Raw genomic sequence first — 23,287 nt, 5'->3', positions numbered from 1 at the left:
CAACTCCAGGCAATGCAAAGTTAATTCACAAATAAATCAACAATATTTCTATAGACTAGCAACCAGCAAGTGAATAATGGTATCAGAAACAAGGCTTCTCTAGTCATCTAAGTGGTTAAGAATCCATCTGCCAATGCAGGAAACACGGGTTTGATCCCTGAGAAGAATCCACATGTGCAGAGCAGCTAAGCCTATGTGCTACAACTACTGAGCCCATGCACGATAGAGCCCATGTTTTGCAACAGGAAAAGCCACCAGAATGAGAAGCCCACCCAGAGCAACTAGTCACCCACTCTCCCCACAACTAAAGAAAGCCCATGCGTAGCAAAGAAGGCACAGTGCATCCAAAAATAAATAAATAATTTTAAAAAACAATCCAATAATACCATTAATAAATTTAACCAGAGAAGTGTAAGAGGTCTATAGTAAAAATTACAAAATATTTCTAAAATTAAAAAAGACCTAAATAAGCAGAGAAAGATACATATTCATAATTGAAGATCCAACATTGTTAAGACTCAGACTTCTCAAAAATCCTATGGCTAAAAGGAAATATTGATAAAATTTTCAGCAGGCTTTTATTTAAAAGCAAATTGGAAGGCTTCTAAAATTTATACGTAAAAGTAAAGAATCCAGAATGACCAAAGCAACCTTGACAAAGAAGTACAAAGTTAGACAATTTAAACTATGGGTTTCATCTCTTATTAAAATGAACAGTAATTAAGAATGCAGCAGTGGTATAAGGATCTAAATATTGGTATAAACTGCAACTTTTGAGGAACAAAATAAATTATACAGATGCAGATTTCCTTAATTCAATGCATAAAAGTCTTTAACAAATGTGTCCAGAATAATTGGAAAAAATAAACCTCAACCACTAATTACTCCTTCACATATGAAAAATAGTGCAAGATGCATCAATATCTAAAAAGGTAGAACTTAGAAAAATATCTTCACACTCCTAAGGATGTGCAACGGTTTCTTAGGATACAAAAATATCAACTACAAAAGAAAAGGAAAAAATGGTAAACATTAGATGTCATCAAAATTAAACCTTGATCTCTACTAAGGATATAAATGGCAAGCCACTGACTAGAAGAAAATATCCACAAAGCACTAGTATTACATATATATTAAAAATAAACATCCCTAAGGGGGATTTGAGGAAGGGATTGGGGAGGGATCAACACACCACAGAAATCTCAAAATAACAAAGTCATTGTTCAGAGAGAGGCTGGGATACTCTCTACACACTTTCCCTGACATTCCCACACAATGAAATGTAAGCGTCAGTGGTGCTGAGACAAGTAAAAGCTGTAAAAGCACGTGACCCATAATAACCTATTACACTGAGTCTCAGGCTTCGTTCTCAATATCCAGATGCACTGGCCTGTTCTTTTGTGCTCCCCTCTCTGGAAAGAAATGACTGAGGACACCTCCTTCACATCTTCTTTTTCTTGGGCATTTTCACTTCATAAAACTGCAGTCAGTGCATTCTATGTGTGCTGAGGAGGGAATGACACGGTCCCTGGTCTCACCACTGGTTGCTCAAGAGGCCTCAGAATAAGCCCTTTGTGTCCATGAAAGGATGTGAAGAGTCAGTTGAGCTCTGCTAAGCTGCTGATTTTTTTTTTCCCCTGAATGAGGGGTCTGTGGGAAATAAGCATTTTACAACTTAGTTTTCCTCAATAAATTACAGAATTTTGCTGAGAGCAGCTATGTGCAAGTTCACACACTCAGAACAGTCTCAAACTTTTTTCTGAAAATTAAAATGCTAAACTTAAAATGCCTAGGTTTTGGCATTTTAACTTGCATGTGTCACCTTCAACTTCACTTGTTTAGCAATAGGAAGACTCCTTGGAGATGATGATTTCAATGACAAGAATTGTAGATAATTGAGATCCTTACTCAGTGCTATTTGGGACTTTGGCAAATTGTATGAAAATTACATTGCTCTGAAATAGTTAATGCTCAGTGGTCTATCTTGAAAACAACTGATTTTTATTCTGTGAGTCTACCGAAGAAAATGTCCATTAAAATCTTTAAGGATTACAAACCTAGAATCTCTGTGATACAAGCTCATGAGATGATATTTATGGGCCTGGAAACTGTCTCTGAAAATAACTTTAATGCAGCATAATGCCATTTTGCCAAAGGCAAAAGGAGAAGAGGGCAGCAGAGAATGAGATGGCTGATGGCATCACCAATTCAATGGACATGAATTTGGACAAACTCCGAGAGATAGTGAGGGGCAGGAAGGTCTGGGGTGGGGTGCTGCAGCCTACGGGGTGGCAGAGGGTCAGACATGACTTAGCGACTGAACAACAACAAATGCCACTGTCATCAGACTATTTTTCTTATCTAAAACATACGTGGTATTTTTTAAATTAGGTATCCATTACTTAGTGTTCAACATGCATTTAGATGTTATGTGAATAATAATATTAAAATGTCGTCATTTTTGTCCGCCAAACAAACCTTAGGAAGTGGGTATTATTTTCTCCATTTTACAGAAAGGAGAGTGTGGTGTGTGGGGCAGAGATGGTAAGAGGGAGAACAGGGACGGGGGCTTGGAAAGGGAGACTGCGGGGCTCTGCACTGCCACACTTTAAAGCTGTTGACATCATGAGTGATTATCAGGTGCAATCACACCACATAAATTGATTTTTTCTGCTGCTTTCCTTCATCCTTTGAAACAGCGAACAGCTCCAATTTTCCCAACAACTATAATGTGACTGAACAGGCAACCTATCTGGTAGCTGTCAGTGTACAGGATGGTGCACGAACTCATGATCGTCCTCTGTTGGGAGGTGGTCTCGGAGTTCCATCGTCTTAGTGGATGGATTGTCCTGCAGTGTGGACCACTACTCAGAATCCAGGGTTTTCATTAGCCACACTTGGTATCACTATTACAAAACATTAAATAAGTTATCTGAGATTCCATTTATGAAATCTCTCATTTATGAAATGAGAAGGAATTAGATGAGGAAAAAAAGTAATACATACTTTAGAAGTAAATACATACTTGAAGTAATAAAAATAAAAATGATCAAGAATTTTCCAAGGTTTATCAAATACACCAAGGATGAGCAGAACCATCAAAAATGAGTTTGAACACAGCTGGCTCTAAACAAAAGTGAACACCATTCCAAGCCTTTCCCTTCCCCCCTCTCAGCTGGTGACAGACAGAAAGACTGGTTCCCACACAGGAACTCTGCTTCCACCAGCACCTCATGCCCCACCATCCACAGCAGCCTTTTCCCCTCATCTGGGATCAAAGGTCACCTCCTAGAATCTCCGGCTACCCCTGGACTAGGTTCCCTCACTGCCTCCAGCCCCCACATATAGTTTGCCTTCCAAGAATTCCTCCACAGAGCTCCCACAATTAGGATTCCAAAGTCATGAAGGGGTGAGTCTCTGAATATCTTCCTTCCCTGGGGGACTGGAAGAGACCCATGAGGGGAGGGCTTTATGCCTGACTCACCCCTCTACCTCAGGGCCTCAACTCTAATCCCTGTTTTTGAAGAGAAGGAGGGAAGAGAGGGAAAAAACCACCAACCATTGCTCATACTCCCCTCCCAGGAACTAAAGTCTCAAACAACCAGCAACACCTCCTCAGACCCTACATCGAGGTGGGCCTCTCTTCCAATTCAATCAAACTCCTTCCAGGTGCAGCCTGTCTTCACCTCAACTCCCTTGACACCTCCTGGATTTGCAGCCCTTTGCTCACTAACTCCTTCCATCTGAAACCTGCTCCTTAGGTCACCAGACACCCCCTGATTCCAAATCAATCAACAATTTTCCGTGGACTCACCTTCTCGTTTGCACTAAACAGACCTGTCTTCCTCAGGTCTCCACTGTATCTCCTCCTCTCGTCCTTGCTCTTCATTATATGTCTTCTGTACTTCCCTTCTCTCTCTGCTTCTCTCTGAATATCAAGCCTTCCCTAAGCTTCTGATCTTGGCTCCTAAAATGTTTCCCTCTCTCTTGGCAATATTATCCATCTTTGGAGATTTAACTACTTGCTCAGTGAAGAATACACAAGCTCCAGGCTCATCCCAGGTCTCTATCAAAGAGCAGACTCTTACTTCTAATGAACTACAGGATGCCTCCACCAAACTTCAAGATAGTTGAACTAAGTGGTACAGGAGGGAATGGAAATCACCTAGACTAGAATTTTCTCTCCTCTTTAATGAGAATATTTCCTACTGAAATCAGGCGCATCTATCCTTGCCCTCTATATGCCATGCAAAAATATGTGACAAATTTTGATTATGAGGACTAACAAACCATATGTTAAGCATACAGTGGAAACCCAACCTTGGGGTAGCTTACTGTTGCAAAGAAACAGAACCTTTCACAAAATCCTTTCAAAGTAATTCACAATCACTATCAAAACATGACACTGTTTTCAGGGAAAAATTGTTTCTGGGGATAAATTATGTAGCTAAACCCAGCAGGGCACATTTATAAAATAAGTTTGCAAAAGAGAAAAAAACAATCAGACATCTTTGCAAGAAAAGTCCTCTGCCTCCAAGTCGCAGCTTAGTTCTCACTGGTAACAGTGAAAGCCTTCCCACAGGCTGCACTGTCTGTAGGACACTGTTGCACTGTTCACTGCTGCATTTCTGTGTGCAGCTTTGGACAAATGCATTTCATTTCCAAGACTAACACTTGGAAAGAAAAAGTAAATTCCCCACAGGCTTAATCACTGATAAGTAGACAGAATAACAGGAAAAAAGTTAAACAAAACAAAACAAAACAAAACACTCCATAATAGCAAAAATACTGAATGTGATGATGAGAGCTGAGATGACCTAACATCATTCCTTAGACTCTCAAGTTTACAGACAAACAGGCTGGATAGAAGGTATTCCTGTAAGTCTTTCTCTTTCTTTTTTAAGACACCTTAAGACAGAGCAATCAGCCTGTGAAAAGCAAAACTGGCTACAAAACCAAAAAAACATTTTCTGAGATGACTTCGATCCCGTAATCAAATCACTGGCTTAAAGCCTTTGTATCTTAAATAAGTGCTCTCTATTGTCCTTTTCAGACTTCCCAGGTGGTTCAGTGGTAAGAATCTACCTGCAATGCAGGAGACGCCAGAGACACAAGCTTGATCTCTGGGTCAGGAATATCCCCTGGACAAGGAAATGGCAACCCACTCCAGTGTTCTTGTCTGAGAAATCCCGTGGATGGAGGAGTCTGGCAAGCTGCAGTCTATTCGGTCACAAAAGAGCCGTACACAACTTAGTGACTAAACAACAACATTGTCCTTGTTAAAGTATTATTCTCACCTTATTTTTACCCAATCTTTGCTTTGTAAGTAACCACACCTGGCTTTATCCAAATTAAATGGTGCAGTAAATACGTGTCCTCTGTGGGAATACAATGCATAGTGCTTGTGCTCAGTTGTGTATGACTCTTGCAGCCCGATCGACTATAGCCCGCCAGGCTCTCTGCCTGTGGAATTTTCTAGGCAAGAATACTGACCTGGGTCACCATTCCCTTCTCCAGGACATCTTCCTAACCCAGGGATCAAATCCATATCTCTTGCATCTCCTGCATTGGCAGGTGAATTCTTTACCACTGAGACACCTGGGAAGCCCAAAACAAAACATAGTTTAGTTAATCTAGGCTATCTTTCCATGAGAGGTGATTATATCTATATTATGAAATGCACTCACAGTAAAGGGAATCCACGCCAGACACCTGGAAGGCAGAGGGAGAACCACTTATCCAGATGCTGCTGCTTCAGACCAGCCTTGATGTGACTGTGTAGACACTCCTGCCCCAGGTGTTTCTCGTGTTAACCCAGCCTCGCCATCACAACTGCACCTTTATCTCACAAACATGGCCTTTACTGAAGATAACAGGACAGAATGTCAGGCTGAAAGACCATCCTCAACCCCTGTGAGAAGGCCTTGAGAAACAGTCACTCTGCTATTCCCTGTGAAAACTCTGACAGGACTGTTATGTTACCTGGATGAAATCTTGAAATATCAGAGGCAGCAAGTCATCCATATGCCCAATGTCTTTGGAGAAACGATTTAAAATTCTTCCTGCAAGAACAGGATATGAAAAATAGTTCATTTCCCCAGATAGAAGCTTTAAGAGAAACAATTTGTGAACAAGTCAAAACAATAATTTTGAAGAATATATATTTAGGGACTTCCCTGGTGGTACAGTGTCCCCAGAGCAGGGGACATGTGTTCAATCCCTGGTCTGAGAAGATTCCACATGCTGCAGAGCAACTAAGCCGGTGTACCACAACTACTGAAGCCCATGTGCCTAGAGCCTGAGCTCTGCAACAGAAAAATCCACCACAATGTGAAGCCCAGGCACTGCAATGAAGAGTCACCCTTGCTCGCTGTAACTAGAGAAGGCCCACATGCAGCAACAAAGACCCAGTGCAACTAAAAATAAATAAATCTTTTAAAAAATAAAGTACATGTATTAAATACTTTCTGGAGAAGAAAATGGCAACTCACTCCAGTTTTCTTGCCCGGAGAATCTCCACAGACAGCAGAGTTGGCAGGCCACAGTCCATGGGGTCATGAAGAGTTGGACATGACTGAGTGACTAAGCACCATTAAATATTTAATCTATTGGGCTTTCCTGGGGGCTCAGTGCTAAAGAATCCACCTGCCAATGCAGGAGACATAAGAGACAGGGGTTCAAACCCTTGGTCAGGAAGATTCCCCTGGAGGAGGAAATGGCAAACCACTCCAGTATTCTTTCCTGGGAAATCCCATGGACAGAGGAGCCTGGCAGGCTACAGTCCATGGGACTACAAAAGAGTCAGACATGACTTAGCAGTAAAACAAGAACAAATTTAATATATTACAAATTCATATGAAATAAGCCAATGTCAGTGGTAAAAAGAAAGACAAAATAGGATAACACCTAAAGAGAAGCAAAAATACCACCAAATGGCAGTGGTTGGGGAATTGAAATTGAGCCCTGATTTAAAAAGAATGGGGAAATCTTGTGGCAGTATCAGGAAGGATTGGTGGATTTGAGAATTTCCCTCCCTTTAGATCCATCCCATCCAAGGCGCACTCCAAGAGCTAAACTGGTAAACAAACAGTTGCAAAATACCTAAGTTAATCCTAATTGTCATACCAATTTGGCTTTAATTGTCAAGATTAGTTTTCCCAAGTGAAACTCTTTAAATCAACATAATTATAACCTCTCTGTAATTTTCCCCCCCCAGATGGTTCACAGAACCTCACATTTTGGGAAATTTTGGATTGTGGCCATTTCCAAGTTGTGAGTTTACTACTAGAGTAATATGTCATTATTTTCAGAGGAGTACCAGGGGTGACAAGCAAAGACTTGTGAATAAGCATCTAAGAAGACCACAGGGATGTAGGCAGGAAAACAGAAATGTTACTAAATGACTAAGATTGATTTTATTTCCCTTCTCAGAATCCAAAATAATTGTATAGCCTTAAGGCTGCAGGATAGAATATGGGAATTTCTGGTAAATACCTGGTGTAAACTAAAAATGTCACTTGTCACATCAGTAAACAAAGGATGCTGCAGCCACCAAGACTCTGCAGCCACCCCTGAAAGGGTGGTGCACCCTGAGGGGACTCAGGATAAGAAAGAACAGGACACTGGTCCCAGACAGGAGAGGTTCACATCAAAGGAACTGTAACAAGGAGGAGCCAATTTTGACTCCATGCTGGATCTGTTTCTTTGACCATTGCTGTTCATTGCTTTTGTCAAGGAACCCTGCCCCTCTGCATGAATGTTAAAGTGGCTTATTTTCAGCTCACAGGGAGACAATCTGACCCTCACCAACTGTGAATGGATGCAGAAAAGAAAAAATGAACAAATACCCTCTTATTGTACAAGATTAATGGCCTTTTGACATTATTTTCTTGCCTCATCTCCTCTCTGTTCTATAAAAGAACCAGGCATCCAGACCCCAATAAGATGGTTATTTTGACACATTAGTCTACTATCTTCTCAGTCTGCCAGGTTTCCAAATAAAGTCATTGTTCTTTGCCTTAACACATTGTCTGTAAGACTTACCAGCCTTGTGAAGCAAGCAGAGCGAGCTTGAACTTAGTAACAAGGAATACCACTCTGCGTGGTTTTCTCTTCATGCCATCATATTATCACAAACAAAGTCCACCATAAACAATCTATTACAAATTCTACTTTTGAAAATAAACACAGGGAAGAGTTCAATTTAATACACTGCTAAAAGAGTAAATAACTGATGCCTCTAAACCTTTGGGCCTATCTTTGCAGTACTTATTTAGGCTTCTATTTTCTTGAAGCAATGAAGTTCTTATAATAGACACAGGAGGGGAAGACAGGATACACACTGTGTATGCCTGCTGCTCTAGGATTAGTGACCTTAAAGATTTGAACTTGGTTCCAAATTCTTGAATAATAAATCAGCATCTGGAGATGCCTACGGGTCATCAAGAGCCTGGTTAACAATGGTCACAAACTCAGTCCCACTTGATGCTCCCGAAATTATGACTGTAGTTTTCATATTAACAGGAACAGTACAGCAACGTCATAGCCATAATAACAAAGACTCTTCCAATCACTTCGTCACTCCAGCTTCATAATAAGATGAATCTGTGTGTGCATCTGCAGTTTACCATCCTGTGCTCCTCATAGTGCCTAAACTAAAGAACATGTGTTTAAAAAGTTGACTTAAAACTCAATTCAGAGAACTAAGGTCATGGCATCTGGTCCCACCACTTCATGGTAAATAGATGGGGAAACAATGGAAACAGTGAGAGACTATTTTTGGGGGTTCCAAAATCACTGCATATGGTAACTGCAGCCATGAAACTAAAAGACGCTTGCTCCTTGGAAGAAAAGCTATGACCAACCTAGACAGCATATTAAAAAGCAAAGACATCACTTTGCCAATAAAGGTCCATCTAGTCAAAGCTATGGTTTTTCCAGTAGTCATGTATGGATGTGAGAGTTGGACTACAAAGAAAGCTGAGTGCCAAAGAATTGATGCTTTTCAACTGTGGTGTTCGAGAAGACTCTTGAGAGTCCCTTGGACTGCAAGGAGATCCAACCAGTTAATCCTAAAGGTAATCAGTCCTGGGTGTTCATTGGAAGGACTGATGCTGAAGCTGAAACTCCAATACTTTGGCCACCTGATACGAAGAACTGATTCATTGGAAAAGACTCTGATCCTGGGCAAGACTGAAGGCGGGAGGAGAAAGGGATGATGACAGAGGATGAGATGGTTGGATGACATCACCGACTCAATGGATATGAATTTGAATAATCTCTGGGTGTTGGACAGGGAAGATGGACAGGGAAGCCTGGCACGCTGCAGTCCATGGGGTCGCAAAGAGTTGGATACAACTGAGCGACAGAACTGAACTGTTGAATAAATCTGTACCAGACGCTGCCCTAAACAATCTTATTTAATCTTCACAACAGTCTTGTGAAACAGGAAAGGCAGTGGTCATTCCCATTTCACAGGAGAGAAGTTCTCAGACAACATGTCGACAACCTCATTGAGGTTCATTAGGCACTGACCCTGTCCTAACTGCTATGAATGTATTAACCTGCTTAGTGCCCACAATATCAAGATAGTGGTAAGATACTGGATATTGTATGAACAATATCCTCATTTTATAGGTAAGAAAATTGAGACACAGAGAAATTAAATAACTAGCCCATAAGTATTAACATAACTATAATTGGCTATTACTATTAGTAACTAGCTCTAGGACTGAACCCAGGAATTTGGCTCCAGGGTCCATGCTTATAACCATGACAACATCCTGCCTGGAGATTTTCCTGCCCAGCAGCATCTATCTACTTTGGCCTTGATCACACAGCTAGTTGATGGCCAGGCCAAGGCTACTGCTTTCCTCCCTCCAGTCACATCCCTGCCTCAACAGGCCCTGTCAATCATCACCTGCAAAAACAAAGCCACCCTGGGCCTCAGCACAAGTCTAACCAACTGTGCAGAGTGGGCATGTACTCTGATGAACTAATTCTTCACAGGAATCCAGGTCAGGAGGCTACCTTCTAAACAAAGCAAGACAGATCGAAGGCCTCAGGGTAGAGGAAGCAACCACTGGGAAACAGTCAGGGACACTCTTAATTAATACTGAAGATCCACCTGCTACATACCACAAGACATCTTTAATGTAACCTCAAGTCCATTGTAAAACTAGAGTTCATTTCATTGAAGAGGATGATTATATTTCACTGATCTTGTATTTTAATTAATTTTACATTAACATTGAGGTAAAAACTCAAAATATGAGCACATGTCAGAGCTCTGTGGTCCCAGAAATGGATGGCCAATGAAAGAAAGAAACATACAGCCTGTTTTCTGTAGAGATGTTCCTGGAAGAAGGTCTTTCCTAGTCAGCTTAACACTAAGTAACACAGCCAATGTTTCAACAACTAGTCAAAAACATTTCAACACGTTTTCATCATCTGTTGGATGTTTCATATGCCACATAACAAATGGCCTCTTAAATCATCCTGTAAAGTAGACATTCATGTATTTTTATAAATATGAATAAATTGGAATAAAAGCTTATATGCTCCTATATTCACATTTTCTCTGGTAGGAAAAATTACCAATGAAGCTTTTTGTAGAAAATGAATAAACATAACACAGTGATTTTCTTCCAAGCATCTCTTCCATTTTCAAATATGAAAATGTAATTAGGCACTAAATGTGTTAACAAGACATATTCACTAAGAAACTTGAGTGTCTGACTCACCTATTAGATTTCTATGGAAGAACAATACTGGAGCTCTTAAAATGGTCTCTGACATTTTGTTGTGCAAAGTTTGTGAAGAATTAACGAGGATGTAGAATATCAACAGAGACCTTGTGATGCCAAAAAGGACAGTAGACACAGTTAACCCTGAAATAAAGAAACATCACTCAACACAAAATCTCTGTCTTATTCTCAGTCATGCTAAAGCATGGCAGGCAGTTTAAAAAGATATTGTGTATTTCATTCTATAAATAAAATTTGTATAGATATTTACATATATAGAACACAGAATAAAAAACAGAATAAATAAAAAATAAATAAATTATATATATATATATATATATATATAAAGTAGATTCTGTAAGAGCTTAATGCTTTCAAAAAATACATTTATAAAGAAAAATATAAATATCACTCTTTTCCTCTCACTAAACAGAAACAACATGGGGGGAAAATCATGTGTAATCTGCAGTTTCATTCTAGGCTTGACTAATTCAATTATCAGTTCTAATAAAACTTATAAGAAAGATAATTATACAAGTAGCTGATCTTCCTTTCTCCACATTTCAAATCTCATTATTTACAACATGTCCCATAATCTAAAAGTAAGATATGCTTCGGTGAAAGTGAACGTGTTAGTTGCTCAGTTGTGCCATTCTCTTTACAACCCCATGGACTGTAGACCCCAGGTTTCGCTATCCATGGAATTCTCCAGGTGAGAATACAGGAGTGGGTTGTCATTCCCTTCTCCAATGCTTTGCTACCAGCACATGAATTAACAGAGAAAAGAAGAAATGATCTATCGTTTCCTTGTAATTTAAAAGGAAATTTACTTCCATGTAAAGTAGCTTTTTAAGAACCTACTGTGTAGCATAGGGAACTCTACTTAATGCTCTGTGGCAACCAAAATGGGAAGGAAATCCAAAGAGAAGATAAATGTTCTACTAGTTATTTGGCTGTAAAACAGAAACTAACACAAAATTGGAAAGCAACTATAATAAAAATTAATTAAATTAAAATATTAAAAATAAAGTAGCTGATTCTATTCCTAAGTAGCTATAAAGAGTATGAAAAGACCATGTTAAATTGCAAGTGGATAATCTCTTAAATAATTGAACTGCAAGAAACTACAAAATATATTTTGACATGAGAAAATTTAAACAAGATAATCTAATCTCTCACTCTTTTATAGAACCTCAAAGCACTTTTAAATAATTATAATCATTTTAATTTATGTCTTATCATGACATAAATAAGTACTATGCATATAAAAATTAAAAGAGCCCTCCAAACATCTCTTCAACTCACAATGCTATATAAAGAGGGGATAACTTTGGCAATATATATTCCATCAAGTATGTTTTTCCATTCAGCTACCACATCAGTGTTATTTAAATTCTGAATAGCTGCTTCAATTCCTGAATCCTATCAACAGGCATGTGCCTTATCCCACCATCCTATATGCATGTGTAACAGAATCCCTTCCTTCTTCTTTAAGCCTTCATTGTCTACCAATTCAGAAGGTAAACAGCTGGTAGAGTCAAGTTTCTTATCAAGCGATTGATAAAATAAATACCAAATTTCAATGAAAGGATTTTTACATAACTTACTCATTGTAGAAAGCATGTACAAGCATTTCCTGTGAGAATATTTATTTTTTTACTTAATTAAAAAAATTTATTGGGGTATAGTTGCTTTACAATGTTGTGTTAGTTTCTGCTGTCCAACAAAGCAAATCAACTATATGTATACATATATCCCTTCCCTCTTGGACCTCCCTTCCCCCCATCCCTCCCCTCTAGGTCATCACAGAGCACTGAGCTGAGCACCTTGTGTTATATAGCAGCTTCCCACTAGCTGTCTGTTTTACACATGGTAGTGTACATATGTCAAGCCTAATCTCCCAATTCATCTCCCTCACTATCCCACTCACACTCTGTGTCCAAACACCTATTCTCTATCTCTATGACTCTATTCGTCCCTGCAAAGAGGTTCATCTGTACCATTTTTCTAGATTCCATGCTGTTGTCGTTCAGTTGCCAAGTTGTGTCCAACTCTTCGCAACCCCATGAACTGCAGCACACCAGGCTTCCCTGTCCCTCATCATCTCCCCGAGTTTGCCCAAGTTGATGAATCGGTGGTACCATCCAACCATCTCATCCTGTCACCCTCCTTCTCCTTCTGTCTTCAACCTTTCCCAGCATCAGGGTCTTTTCCAGTGAGTCAGCTGTTTGCATCAGGAGACCAAAGTATTGGAGCTTCAGCTTCAGCATCAGTACTTCCAATGAGTATTCAGGGATGATTTCCTTTAAGACTGACTGGTTTGATCTCCCTACTGTCCGAGGGACTCTCAAGATTCTTCTCCAACACCACAGTTTGAAAGCATCAATTCTTTGGTGCTCAGGTTTCTTTATAGCCCAGCTCTCACATCCTTACATGACTACTGGAAAGACCATAGCCTTGAGTATATGGGCCTTTGTCGGCAAAGTGATGTCTCTGTTTCTTAGCATGCTATCTAGGTTTGTCATAACTTTCCTGCCAAGAGGCAATTGCTTTCCAATTTCATAGCTGCAGTCACCATCCACAGTGATTTTAGAGCCCAGGAAGAGGAAATCTATCACTGCTCCCAGATTTTCCCCTTCTGTTTTGCCATGAAGTGATGGGACTGGATGCCATGATCTTAGTTTCTTTAATATTCAGTTTTAAGTTGGCTTTTTCACTCTCCTTCTTCACCCTCGTCAAGAGGCTCTTTAGTTCCTTTTTGCTTTCTGCCATTTGAGTGGTATCATCCACATATCTGAGGTTGATACTCTCCAGCAATCTTGATTCCAGCTTGTAACCCATCCAGCCCAGCATTTCACATGATGTGCTCTGTGTATAAGTTAAATAAATGGGGTGACAATAAACAGCCTTGTCATATGACTTTCTCAATCCTGAACCAATCAGTTGTCCCATACAGGGTTCTAACTGTTGCTTCTTGACCCGCATACAGGTTTCTCAGGAGATGGGTAAGATGGTCTGGTATTCTCATCTCCTTAAGAGTTTTCCACAGTTTGTTATGATCCACACAGTCAAAGGCTTTAGCTTAGCCAATGAAACAGAGGTAGATGTTGTTCTGGAATTCCCTTGCTTTCTCTATGACCCCCAAAATGTTGACAATTTGACCTCTGGTTCCTGTACCTTTTCTAAACGCAGCTTGAACATCTGAAAGTTCTCAGTTCACATAATGTTGAAAACTAGCTTGAATGATTTTGAGCAAAACGTTAATAGCATGGGAGATGAGTGCAATTGTCTAGTGGACTGAACATTCTTTAGTACTGCCCTTCTGGGGAACTGGGATAAGGACTGACCTTTTTAAGTCCTGTGGCCACTGCTGGGTTTTCCAAATTTGCTGACATATTGAGTGCAGCCCTTTAATAGCACTTTAAATCTTCTAGAATTTTAAATAGCTATGCTGGAATTCCATCACCTCCACTAGCTTTCTAGGCAGCAGTGCTTCCTAAAACTCATTTGATAGCACACTCCAGAATGTCTGGCTCTGAGTGACAGGTTACATCATCATGGTTATCCAGATCATTAAGATATTTATTGTACAGTTATTCTGTGTATTCTTTACATCTCTTCTGGATCTCTTCTGCTTTAATTATGTCTTTACCATTTCTGTCCTATATTGTGCCCATCTTTGGATGAAATGTTCCTTTGATATTTCCAATTTTCTTGAAGAGATCTCTAGCCTTACCCTTTCTGCTGTTTTCCCCTATTTCTTTGTATTGTCCATTGATGAAGGCCTTCTGGTCTCTCCTTGCTATTCTCTGGAACTCTGCATTTAGTTCTAGGAAGCCTTCCAGGTTTCAAGGAACTGGTCAGCTTCAGCTTCTTTGGCATCAGTGGTTGGAGCATAGACTTGGATTACTGAGATGTTGAATGGCTTGTCTTGGAAATGAACCGAGATCATTCTGTTATTTTTAAGGTTGCACCCAAGAACTGCATTTTGGACTCTTGTTGATTTGAGGGCTATTCCATTTCTTCTAAGCAATTCTTGCCCCCAGTAGTAGATATAATGGTCATCTGAATTAAATTCACCCATTCCTATCCATTTTAGTTCACTGATTTCTAAGACGTTGATGTTTACTCTTACCGTCTCCTGCTTGACCACATCCAATTTACCTTGATTCATGGACCTAACATTCCAGGTTCCCATGCAATACTGTTCTTTACAGCATCAGATTTTATTTTCACCACCAGATACATGCATGACTGAACATACATGTTTCCACTTTGGCCCAGCCACTTCATTCTGTCTTGAGCTATTAGTAGTTGTCTTCTGCTCTTTTCCAGTAGCTTATTGGACACCTTCTGACCTGGGGGTCTAATCTTTTGGTGTCATATCTTTTTGCCTTTTTATGCAGTTCCTGGGTTTTTCTCATGGCTAGCACACTGGGGTGGTTTGCCATTCCCTCCTCCAATGGATCACACTTTATCAGAACTCTCGAATATGACCCGTCAGTCTTAGGTGGCCCTCATGGCACAGATCATAGCTCCATTGAGTTATACAAACCCCTTTGCCATGATAAGGCAGTGATCCATGAAGAGGCTAGATTGCATATATATATATGCATTAATACAAGTATTTTTTTCTGTGTTTCTCTTTCTGACTGACTTTAGTTTGTATGACAGACTCTAGGTCCATCCGTGTCTCAACAAATGATCTTATTTCATTCCTTCCTATGGATGAGTAATATTCTAGTGTATGTGTGTTAGTTGCTCAGTCATGTCTGACTCTTTGCAACCCCATGGACTGTAGCCTGCCAGGCTCCTCTGTCCATGGAATTCTCCAAGCATGAACACCGGAGTGGGTTGCCATGCCCTTATCCAGGGGTTCTTCCTGACCCAGGGATCAAACCTAGGTCTCCCTCATTGCAGGCAGAATCTTTACCATTTGAGCTACCTGGGGAACCCCCTTCCCCCAACCCAGTGTATATATGTACCATAAATTAGATGAAAAGACAGCCCTGAGAATGGGAGAAAATAATTATAAAATAAGTGACTGACCAGGGATTAATCTTCACAATATACAAACAGCACATGCAGCTTAATATCAAAACAACAACAACAACAACAAATAACCCAATCAAAGAATGGGCAGAGGACCTATATAGACCTTTCTCCAAAGAAGACATACAGATGGGCAAGAGACACATGAAAAGATGCTCAATATAGTTATTAGAGAAATGCATATCAAAACTACCAGTCAGAATGGCCATCATCAAAAAATATACAAACAATAAATGCTAGAGAAGGTGTGGAGAAAAGGGAACCTTCTTGCACTGTTAGTAGGAATGTAAATTGATACAGTCACTATGGAGAACAGTTTGTAGGTTCCTTAAAAAATTGAAAATAGAACTACCATATGATTCAGCATGGAGAAGGCAATGGTAACCCACTGCAGTACTCTTGCCTGGAAAATCCCATGGACAGAGGAGCCTGGTATGCTGCAGTCAATGGGATCACGAAGAGTCGTACATGACTGAGCGACTTCACTTTCACTTTTCACTTTCATGCACTGGAGAAGGAAATGGCAACCCACTCCAGTGTTCTTGCCTGGAGAATCCCAGGGACGGGGGAGTCTGGTGGGCTGCCGTCTATGGGGTTGCACAGAGTCAGACACGACTGAAGTGACTTAGCAGCATGACTCAGCAATCCCACTACTGCCCATATACCCTGAGAAAAGCATGATTCAAAAAGACACATGCACCCCAGTGTTCAGAGCAACACTATTTACAAAAGCTAGAACATGGAAGCAACCTAAATGTCTAACAACAGATGAACGGATAAAGAAGGCATTTAAAATTTTTGTTAAAGACATCCTTTAAATACTATATAATGCTATCTATATATATTCTAAATATTCTTGTGACTAGAGAGAGTCATGTTAATATTAGTCAGGCAAGCCAAATTTAAATCAATCACACAGTTGGGGAGGAGGTAACAATGTAATCTCAGGTTAAGAAAGAGAAACAATCCTAATTCCAGACACTGGATTTCCCCTGTTTAGCTTCTCAAGTTGTTAGTGAAGTTCAGGAGATGAGCAGTGTGGTAAAAGGGAGCTTTGAATACCTGGGAGGGAATAATGCCTTTATTTGTGGCTCATGTTGACAAAAGGATTTTATCCAAGATCAATAAAGGCCAGGGTTTATTCAGACAGAATTGGAATAACTGAACCACAGGGTGGGGATACATTTCTAATCCCCTTGGCCATTCTTACAAGGAAATAAGATTTAGCAAAAGCAACTATTAGAATAGACAATAGCTACATATTTCTAGCAGCTGATTTTCTCAATATGCAATCCTGGTTTAACTACCAAAATCCAGTATGGAGCAAATTAAAAGTCTTCATTCAACCTCTTTTCTTTTGGTAGATCTTTAAAATAATTATTCTAATTAATTCACAGAGTAAATGTGATACAGACACTTAATTTGTTAAGACATTGCTGAATTACTCTGGAAGCCCTCATTGCTCACACAGACTCATTGTAATACACACCTTAAACTCTGGTATAATAGAGCAGATTACTCAACTTTACCTGAATAAACTCCTAAGTACCAGTTCAGAACGAACACTACAGCTTCATGTTCTTTTACTAATGTCCCAGAATACAGGTCACTTTGTAGATTCGCCCTATGGAACAGGAAATAAAAAATATTACACTATAGATATACATAGAGTTTACACAAATATCACAAAAAATTACCTCCATTGAAGAAATGTATTTTATGCTGGAAAGTGTTTCCCAGCCCACAAGGCCCTGTGTATGTCTCCCTCTAAAAATTTTAATCACAATTTTCAGTTTTCAAAACTATCTGTGAAGACAGACTTAGAAAATAAACTTTTGGTTGCCGAGGGGAAGGAGTGTTACAGAGTTTGGATGGTCATGCACACACTGCTATATTTAAAACAGGTAACCAACAAGGACTTACTGTACAGCACATGGAACTCTGCCCAGTGTTATGTGGCAGCCTGGATGGGAGGGAAGTTTGGGGGAGAATGGATACTTATATATGTATGGCTGCATCCCTTCACTGCTCAAATGAAACTATCACAATATTGTTGATTTGCCATAGCCCAATACAATATTAAAAGTTCCAAAAAAGAAAAAAAAATATGTCTGTGAAGAAGCTGCTAAAGGGAAGGACATGGGGAGAGACCACGAGGGGATCACACATCACCCACAGGAATTTTCATTTTTCTTCAGGGAAACTACGTGAGGGTCAGAACAGGAGGCTGAACTAGCCCCTTCTCCCCCCAACTCTGTGGGAAAGTGAGGTTCATGTAGATTTCACAGCACTTTGGGTCAGACCAGGAATCACTCACCAGTATGCAAGCCACCAGTCCTGCAGGGTGTAGGCGACCTGGAGCAGGGAACACAGTCACTCAGACACTGACGTCACTGAGCCTCACCCCGCTCACAGGATGAGGGATGGGAAGGCTCCAGGACACAGAGACAGTCCTTCCAGCTCAGGTCTGCGCCAAGCCCCTCACCCCGATGACCACAGGTCAGGGGAGGGCATCTTACACATTAATATCTTTAAAAGAAATCCCCTTTTCCCCAGAAGACATTGCTCCCCAAATATAATGTACTTCAATGCAAATCCAGTGGACTGCAAAAGGCAGTAATAACAGAACAAATGTTGGAATTTTGCAAAGCAAAAGCTTGACAGGTACAGTGATGGTCAGTCCTGGGCGTCAGCTTGGCTGGGCCAGTCTCCAGTGATTCAACCAAATACCCATCCAGATGTTGCCATGAAGGTATTTTGTGGATGATGTTTCATCCATCATTAGAACTTCAGTAGAGATCACCCTCAACACTGCAGTGGCCTCATCCAGTCAGATGAAGCCCTGAAGAGCAAAACCTGAGGCTTCCTGGAGGAGGAAGAAATTCTGCCTCAAGAGAACAGGGTCAGCTCCTGACTGAGGTTCCAGTCTGCAGGCCTGCCTTGCTGATTTCACATTCACCAAGCTAGATCCCACAACTGCATGAGCCAAGTTTTTGAGATAAATCTCTTAAGACACATATTTAAAAATAATTCTAAAATACAGTGTAAGTAGTATATAAATATAAAACTGAGTGCACAAACCAAAATAAACACCCTTACATACCTGAGCTGCAATGTTTACTAGAATAAGGAAGATGATGACAGACCAGTTAGCACCAGCTGTGAAGTAATTCTTATAGGTTTTAAAACCAACTTTTCCTTCCAAATGATCCTCTAGAGGTAGTGTAACCTGTATATTTTCAGACTGAAAGGGAAAAAAATGGCAGCGAGAGATGAAATTTTAAATAATGAACCCCAAATTTCAAGAGTTCAACAATGTCTTCCACTGCAAAGCTTTGGGAAACAGACACAACTCATATACTGTTAGGAGTGCAGGATGGTCCATCTCCTGTGGAGAAGGGTGTGGGAATATCTGGCCAAACCACATATGCTTTTACCCCTGGACCCAGCCATCCTACTTCTAGGAATCTATGAGCAATAAGGAAACATCATTCACATGGGGTTATTAGTGGTTGGGTAGCTTTGCTTAAAATACATCATGACTCTGACACACAACAAAATCAATTAAGGTATAAATGCAGAAGCTTGCTCTAAAATAACAAACAAAATGATATAGAGATAATGTATCCCTTTAGATAACTGTGTCATTCAATGATAGAAACATAAAACATACTTGGTGCTCAAAATACTGGCCAAATACAGTACTGAGTTCACAGATAGAGTTGGAGTTATACGAGTTTGGATAGCATGTTGCAAGCATATGATCTGAATCTATTTGATTCCTAAATTTCAGAGAGTGATTCCTGAGTTTAGAAAGTGAATAGCTAATCTGAATACTTATCAGAATCACTCCAGCTCCTGGGTTTGGATATTGAGGGTTTGGCTATCAAGGGTATATCTGTGTATGTTTTTAAGGGAGATATAGTACATTTCAGCATTTCCGTCTGGAGGACTTAGAATGCATTGTAGAGTCACAGGAAGCTAGGATGTCCTCGGCTCTATCCTGGCCACTGGGATTCAAGGTCGATAAGATGTGGTTCTTAGTCTTGAAGGGTAAGAAAGGAAGATGGGAACTAACACTGAGGTGTCTACCATGCATCAGGTCCTTTGCACATGTTACCTCTGGCCTATCACAAACCATCTGATGCTGAGGCAAAATAATACCATCAGTCACATGCAGTGCTAAAGTATTCCAACATATAGGAAAAATAGCTGATCTAATGTGGCAACAGCAGGACTTAGCCTAAGGGGGTCTTCACAATAAGCCTCTGGATGCATAAGGGAAGCTGGGGGCCACCAGCATGAATAGGATGTAACTACAGTAAACCAACCAGTCCATCCTAAAGGAGATCAGTCCCGGGTGTTCATCTAAAGGACTGATGCTGAAACTGAAACTCCAATACTTTGGCCACCTCATGTGAAGAGTTGACTCATTGGAAAAGACCCTGATGCTAGGAGGGATTGGGGGCAGGAGGAGAAGGGGACAACAGAGGATGAGATGGCTGGATGACATCACTGACCCGATGAGTTTGAGTAAACTCCGGGAGTTGGTGATGGACAGGGAGGCCTGGTGTGCTGTGATTCATGGGGTTGCAGAGTCAGATATGACTGAGTGACTGAACTGAACTGAACTGATGGTAAACTGAAGAGTTCTCAATCAGAGTGAGCCACATAAACCTAGAAATTCATAACAGTACACCCACTCCTGGTCTCCATAAGATCGTCTATCCTACACAGAAAGGGGAACCCCAAGCAGGCTTGCTCCCCTCATGCTCTTCTAACTTTACCAATTCCATGGAACAAGACTTTGGGAAACTTAGGGTCTACTTTGGGACAAATGAAGAAGTCATGAGCAGAGCAGACTGAAGGTCCATGAGACCACCAAGAGCAGACAGACCCGGGCACACTGCAGGATGAGAAACTCACTTCTTGGTCTTCTGGAGCTGCATCTTGCAACGAGGGTCTGGGAGACTGGAGAGACTGAACCAAAGACTCAGAGATCACAGTGGGAGTTCCTGGAACTGCAGATGGTTCAGACTGCTCATTCCCCTTCTCAAATAGGGAAAAAATATCTACCCCAGCTTTCAGGAACTCAGAGTAAGTTCCTCTTTCCACCATTTTGCCCTAAAATTTAAAAGTTGAGAGTAATTAATTTATATTTGATAATATTAAACCAACCTAAATACTAATCAAGATAAGTTATCTGGTTTTAAATTATGATTTAAAAAAAAAATATGATCCCTGTTTCTAGAATTCTTTTTGAGAAATCTAGTTCAGTCAACTCAGTACAGAAGTTAGGATTGCATTCCCTGCCAAACCTTGTCCCTGTGTCAGGTGCTGGGGGATATGAAAGAAACATGTGCTCACATGTTAAAAATGGAGGCCATTGACATCACTACCCTGGGCACTTAGGGAAGCAAGAAGTACAGAAGTTGGTGGGAGGATCAGCACAGTCTTTTTAGACAACATGGAAATTGATAGAAGCCTCATGTGACAATTCCAGGAAAGAAATTTAAACTTAACCCAGAGGTGGGCCCAAGTACATCTGCATATAGGTAAGAGTCACTCATTAAATCTTCATTGCCAAATACACAAATGGGACCTAATTAAACTTAAAAGATTTTGCACAACAAAGGAAACTATAAGCAAGGTGAAAAGACAGCCCTCAGATTGGGAGAAAATACTAGCAAATGAAGCAACAGACAAAGGATTAATCTCAAAAATATACAAGCAGCTCCTGCAGCTCAATTCCAGAAAAATAAATGACCCAATCAAAACATGGGCCAAAGAACTAAACAGACATTTCTCCAAAGAAGACATACAGATGGCTAACAAACACATGAAAAGATGCTCCACATCACTCATTATCAGAGAAATGCAAATCAAAACCACAATGAGGTACCATTACACGCCAGTCAGGATAGCTGCTATCCAAAAGTCTACAAGCAATAAATGCTGGAGAGGGTGTGGAGAAAAGGGAACCCTCTTACACTGTTGGTGGGAATGCAAACTAGTATAGCCACTATGGAGAATAGTGTGGAGATTCCTTAAAAAACTGGAAATAGAACTGCCATATGACCCAGCAATCCCACTCCTGGGCATACACACTGAGGAAACCAGATCTCAAAGAGACAGGTGCACCCCAATGTTTATCACAGCACTGTTTATAGTAGCCAGGACATGGAAGCAACCTAGATGCCCATCAGCAGACAAATGGCTAAAGAAGCTATGGTACATATACACAATGGAATATTACTCAGCCATTAAAAAGAATTCATTTGAATCAGTTCTGATGAGATGGATGAAACTGGAGCCCATTATACAGAGTGAAGTAAGCCAGAAAGATAAAGACCAATACAGTATACTAAGGCATATATATGGAATTTAGAAAGATGGTAACGATAACCCAATATGCAAAACAGAAAAAGAGACACAGATGTACAGAACAGACTTTAGGACTCTATGGGAGAAGGCGAGGGTGGGATGTTCTGAGAGAATAGCATTGAAACAAGTATACTATCAAGGGTGAAACAGACCACCAGCCTAGGTTGGATGCATGAGACAAGTGTTCAGGGCTGGTGCACTGGGAAGACCCAGAGGGATGGGATGGGGAGGGAGGCGGAAGGGGGGATCGGGATGGGGAACACACGTAAATCCATGGCTGATTCATGTCAATGTATGGCAAAAACCACTACAATATTGTAAAGTAATTAGCCTCCAACTAATAAAAATAAATGAAAAAAAAAATTAAAAAAAAAATAAATTTCAATACAAAAAATCTTCATTGCCCACTGTCACTGTCATACTATCATGTGCCTGGCTGGGATAATAGGAACCAGCACAGGACAGAAAACCCATGAGAGGCATCTCCATGGTCTACAACTGCCCCCGCACACTCGGCAAGTTCTCAACTGAGAATTCAATATTCCACCTGATAAAGTAATTAAGCAAGGAGGTGATGGGGCTGGGGTGGCTCTAAAGCCTTGGTAGTCTGTGTCCACAAACCAAAACCTAAGCCAGAATCAGTGCACTCAGATCCAAGAAAAAACTTAGGAAAAACCAACCACATGCAGCCAACTAGGCTTCCCTAAATCAGGCAACTGCTTAAAATACAGCCAATAAAATCATTATCTTTGAACACATGTGACACATCCTTGCACAGTTTCCCTTGCTTACAAAGTCACATAAAATAATGTGCAGATGTTTCACTCTCTTCTGACCCCATGAAACCAGACTCAGCTGATTCACTCAGTAGCAAATAAAACATCAGGGAAAAAAAATCTCAGGATGCAAAACGCATTGAATGAGAGCAGCTGTGGTTAAGGCAGCTCAGGTGGAGGGAGATGGCCCAGGACCCTCGCTGGGACCCCTCTCACCCTCTCCCCTGAGGGGGTCCACTGGGAGAAATGCAGGGAAGCCTTTGGTACCATCTGATACTGCAGAACTAGAAAGTTATGCAGGATATATTGTGTCTTGTTCCACTTGGGAGG

At 40.6% G+C, this 23,287-nt stretch overlaps 1 protein-coding gene across 32 annotated transcripts in view; it reads right to left on the bottom strand.

Annotated features, from left to right (window-relative positions):
• Positions 1-23,287, bottom strand: part of LOC133049270 (ATP-binding cassette sub-family C member 4-like) — a 374,395-nt gene that overhangs the window by 291,392 nt on the left and 59,716 nt on the right. For 20 of the 32 annotated variants that reach the window (XR_009691263.1, XR_009691264.1, XR_009691266.1 and 17 more), the window contains exons 15-20: positions 20,724-20,921; positions 18,901-19,041; positions 18,115-18,152; positions 17,327-17,421; positions 10,743-10,889; positions 5,983-6,062 (exon numbers count right to left, since the gene is read on the bottom strand). Coding sequence is in view for 18 of the 32 variants with exons in the window: in XM_061133239.1 (XP_060989222.1) it covers positions 5,983-6,062; positions 10,743-10,889; positions 17,327-17,421; positions 18,115-18,152; positions 18,901-19,041; positions 20,724-20,921 (699 nt within the window). In the remaining 14 variants the exon portion in view is untranslated. Of the gene's footprint in view, positions 1-1,533; positions 1,651-5,692; positions 5,864-5,982; positions 6,063-10,742; positions 10,890-17,326; positions 17,422-18,114; positions 18,153-18,900; positions 19,042-20,723; positions 20,922-23,287 lie in introns of those variants that run through there. The other 12 variants (XR_009691268.1, XR_009691269.1, XR_009691270.1 and 9 more) reach the window with 3 other exon arrangements.

Source organism: Dama dama, chromosome 30 (genome assembly GCF_033118175.1).
Source record: "Dama dama isolate Ldn47 chromosome 30, ASM3311817v1, whole genome shotgun sequence".
NCBI lineage: Eukaryota > Metazoa > Chordata > Mammalia > Artiodactyla > Cervidae > Dama > Dama dama.
This window is presented reverse-complemented; position numbering and strand designations above follow the sequence as displayed.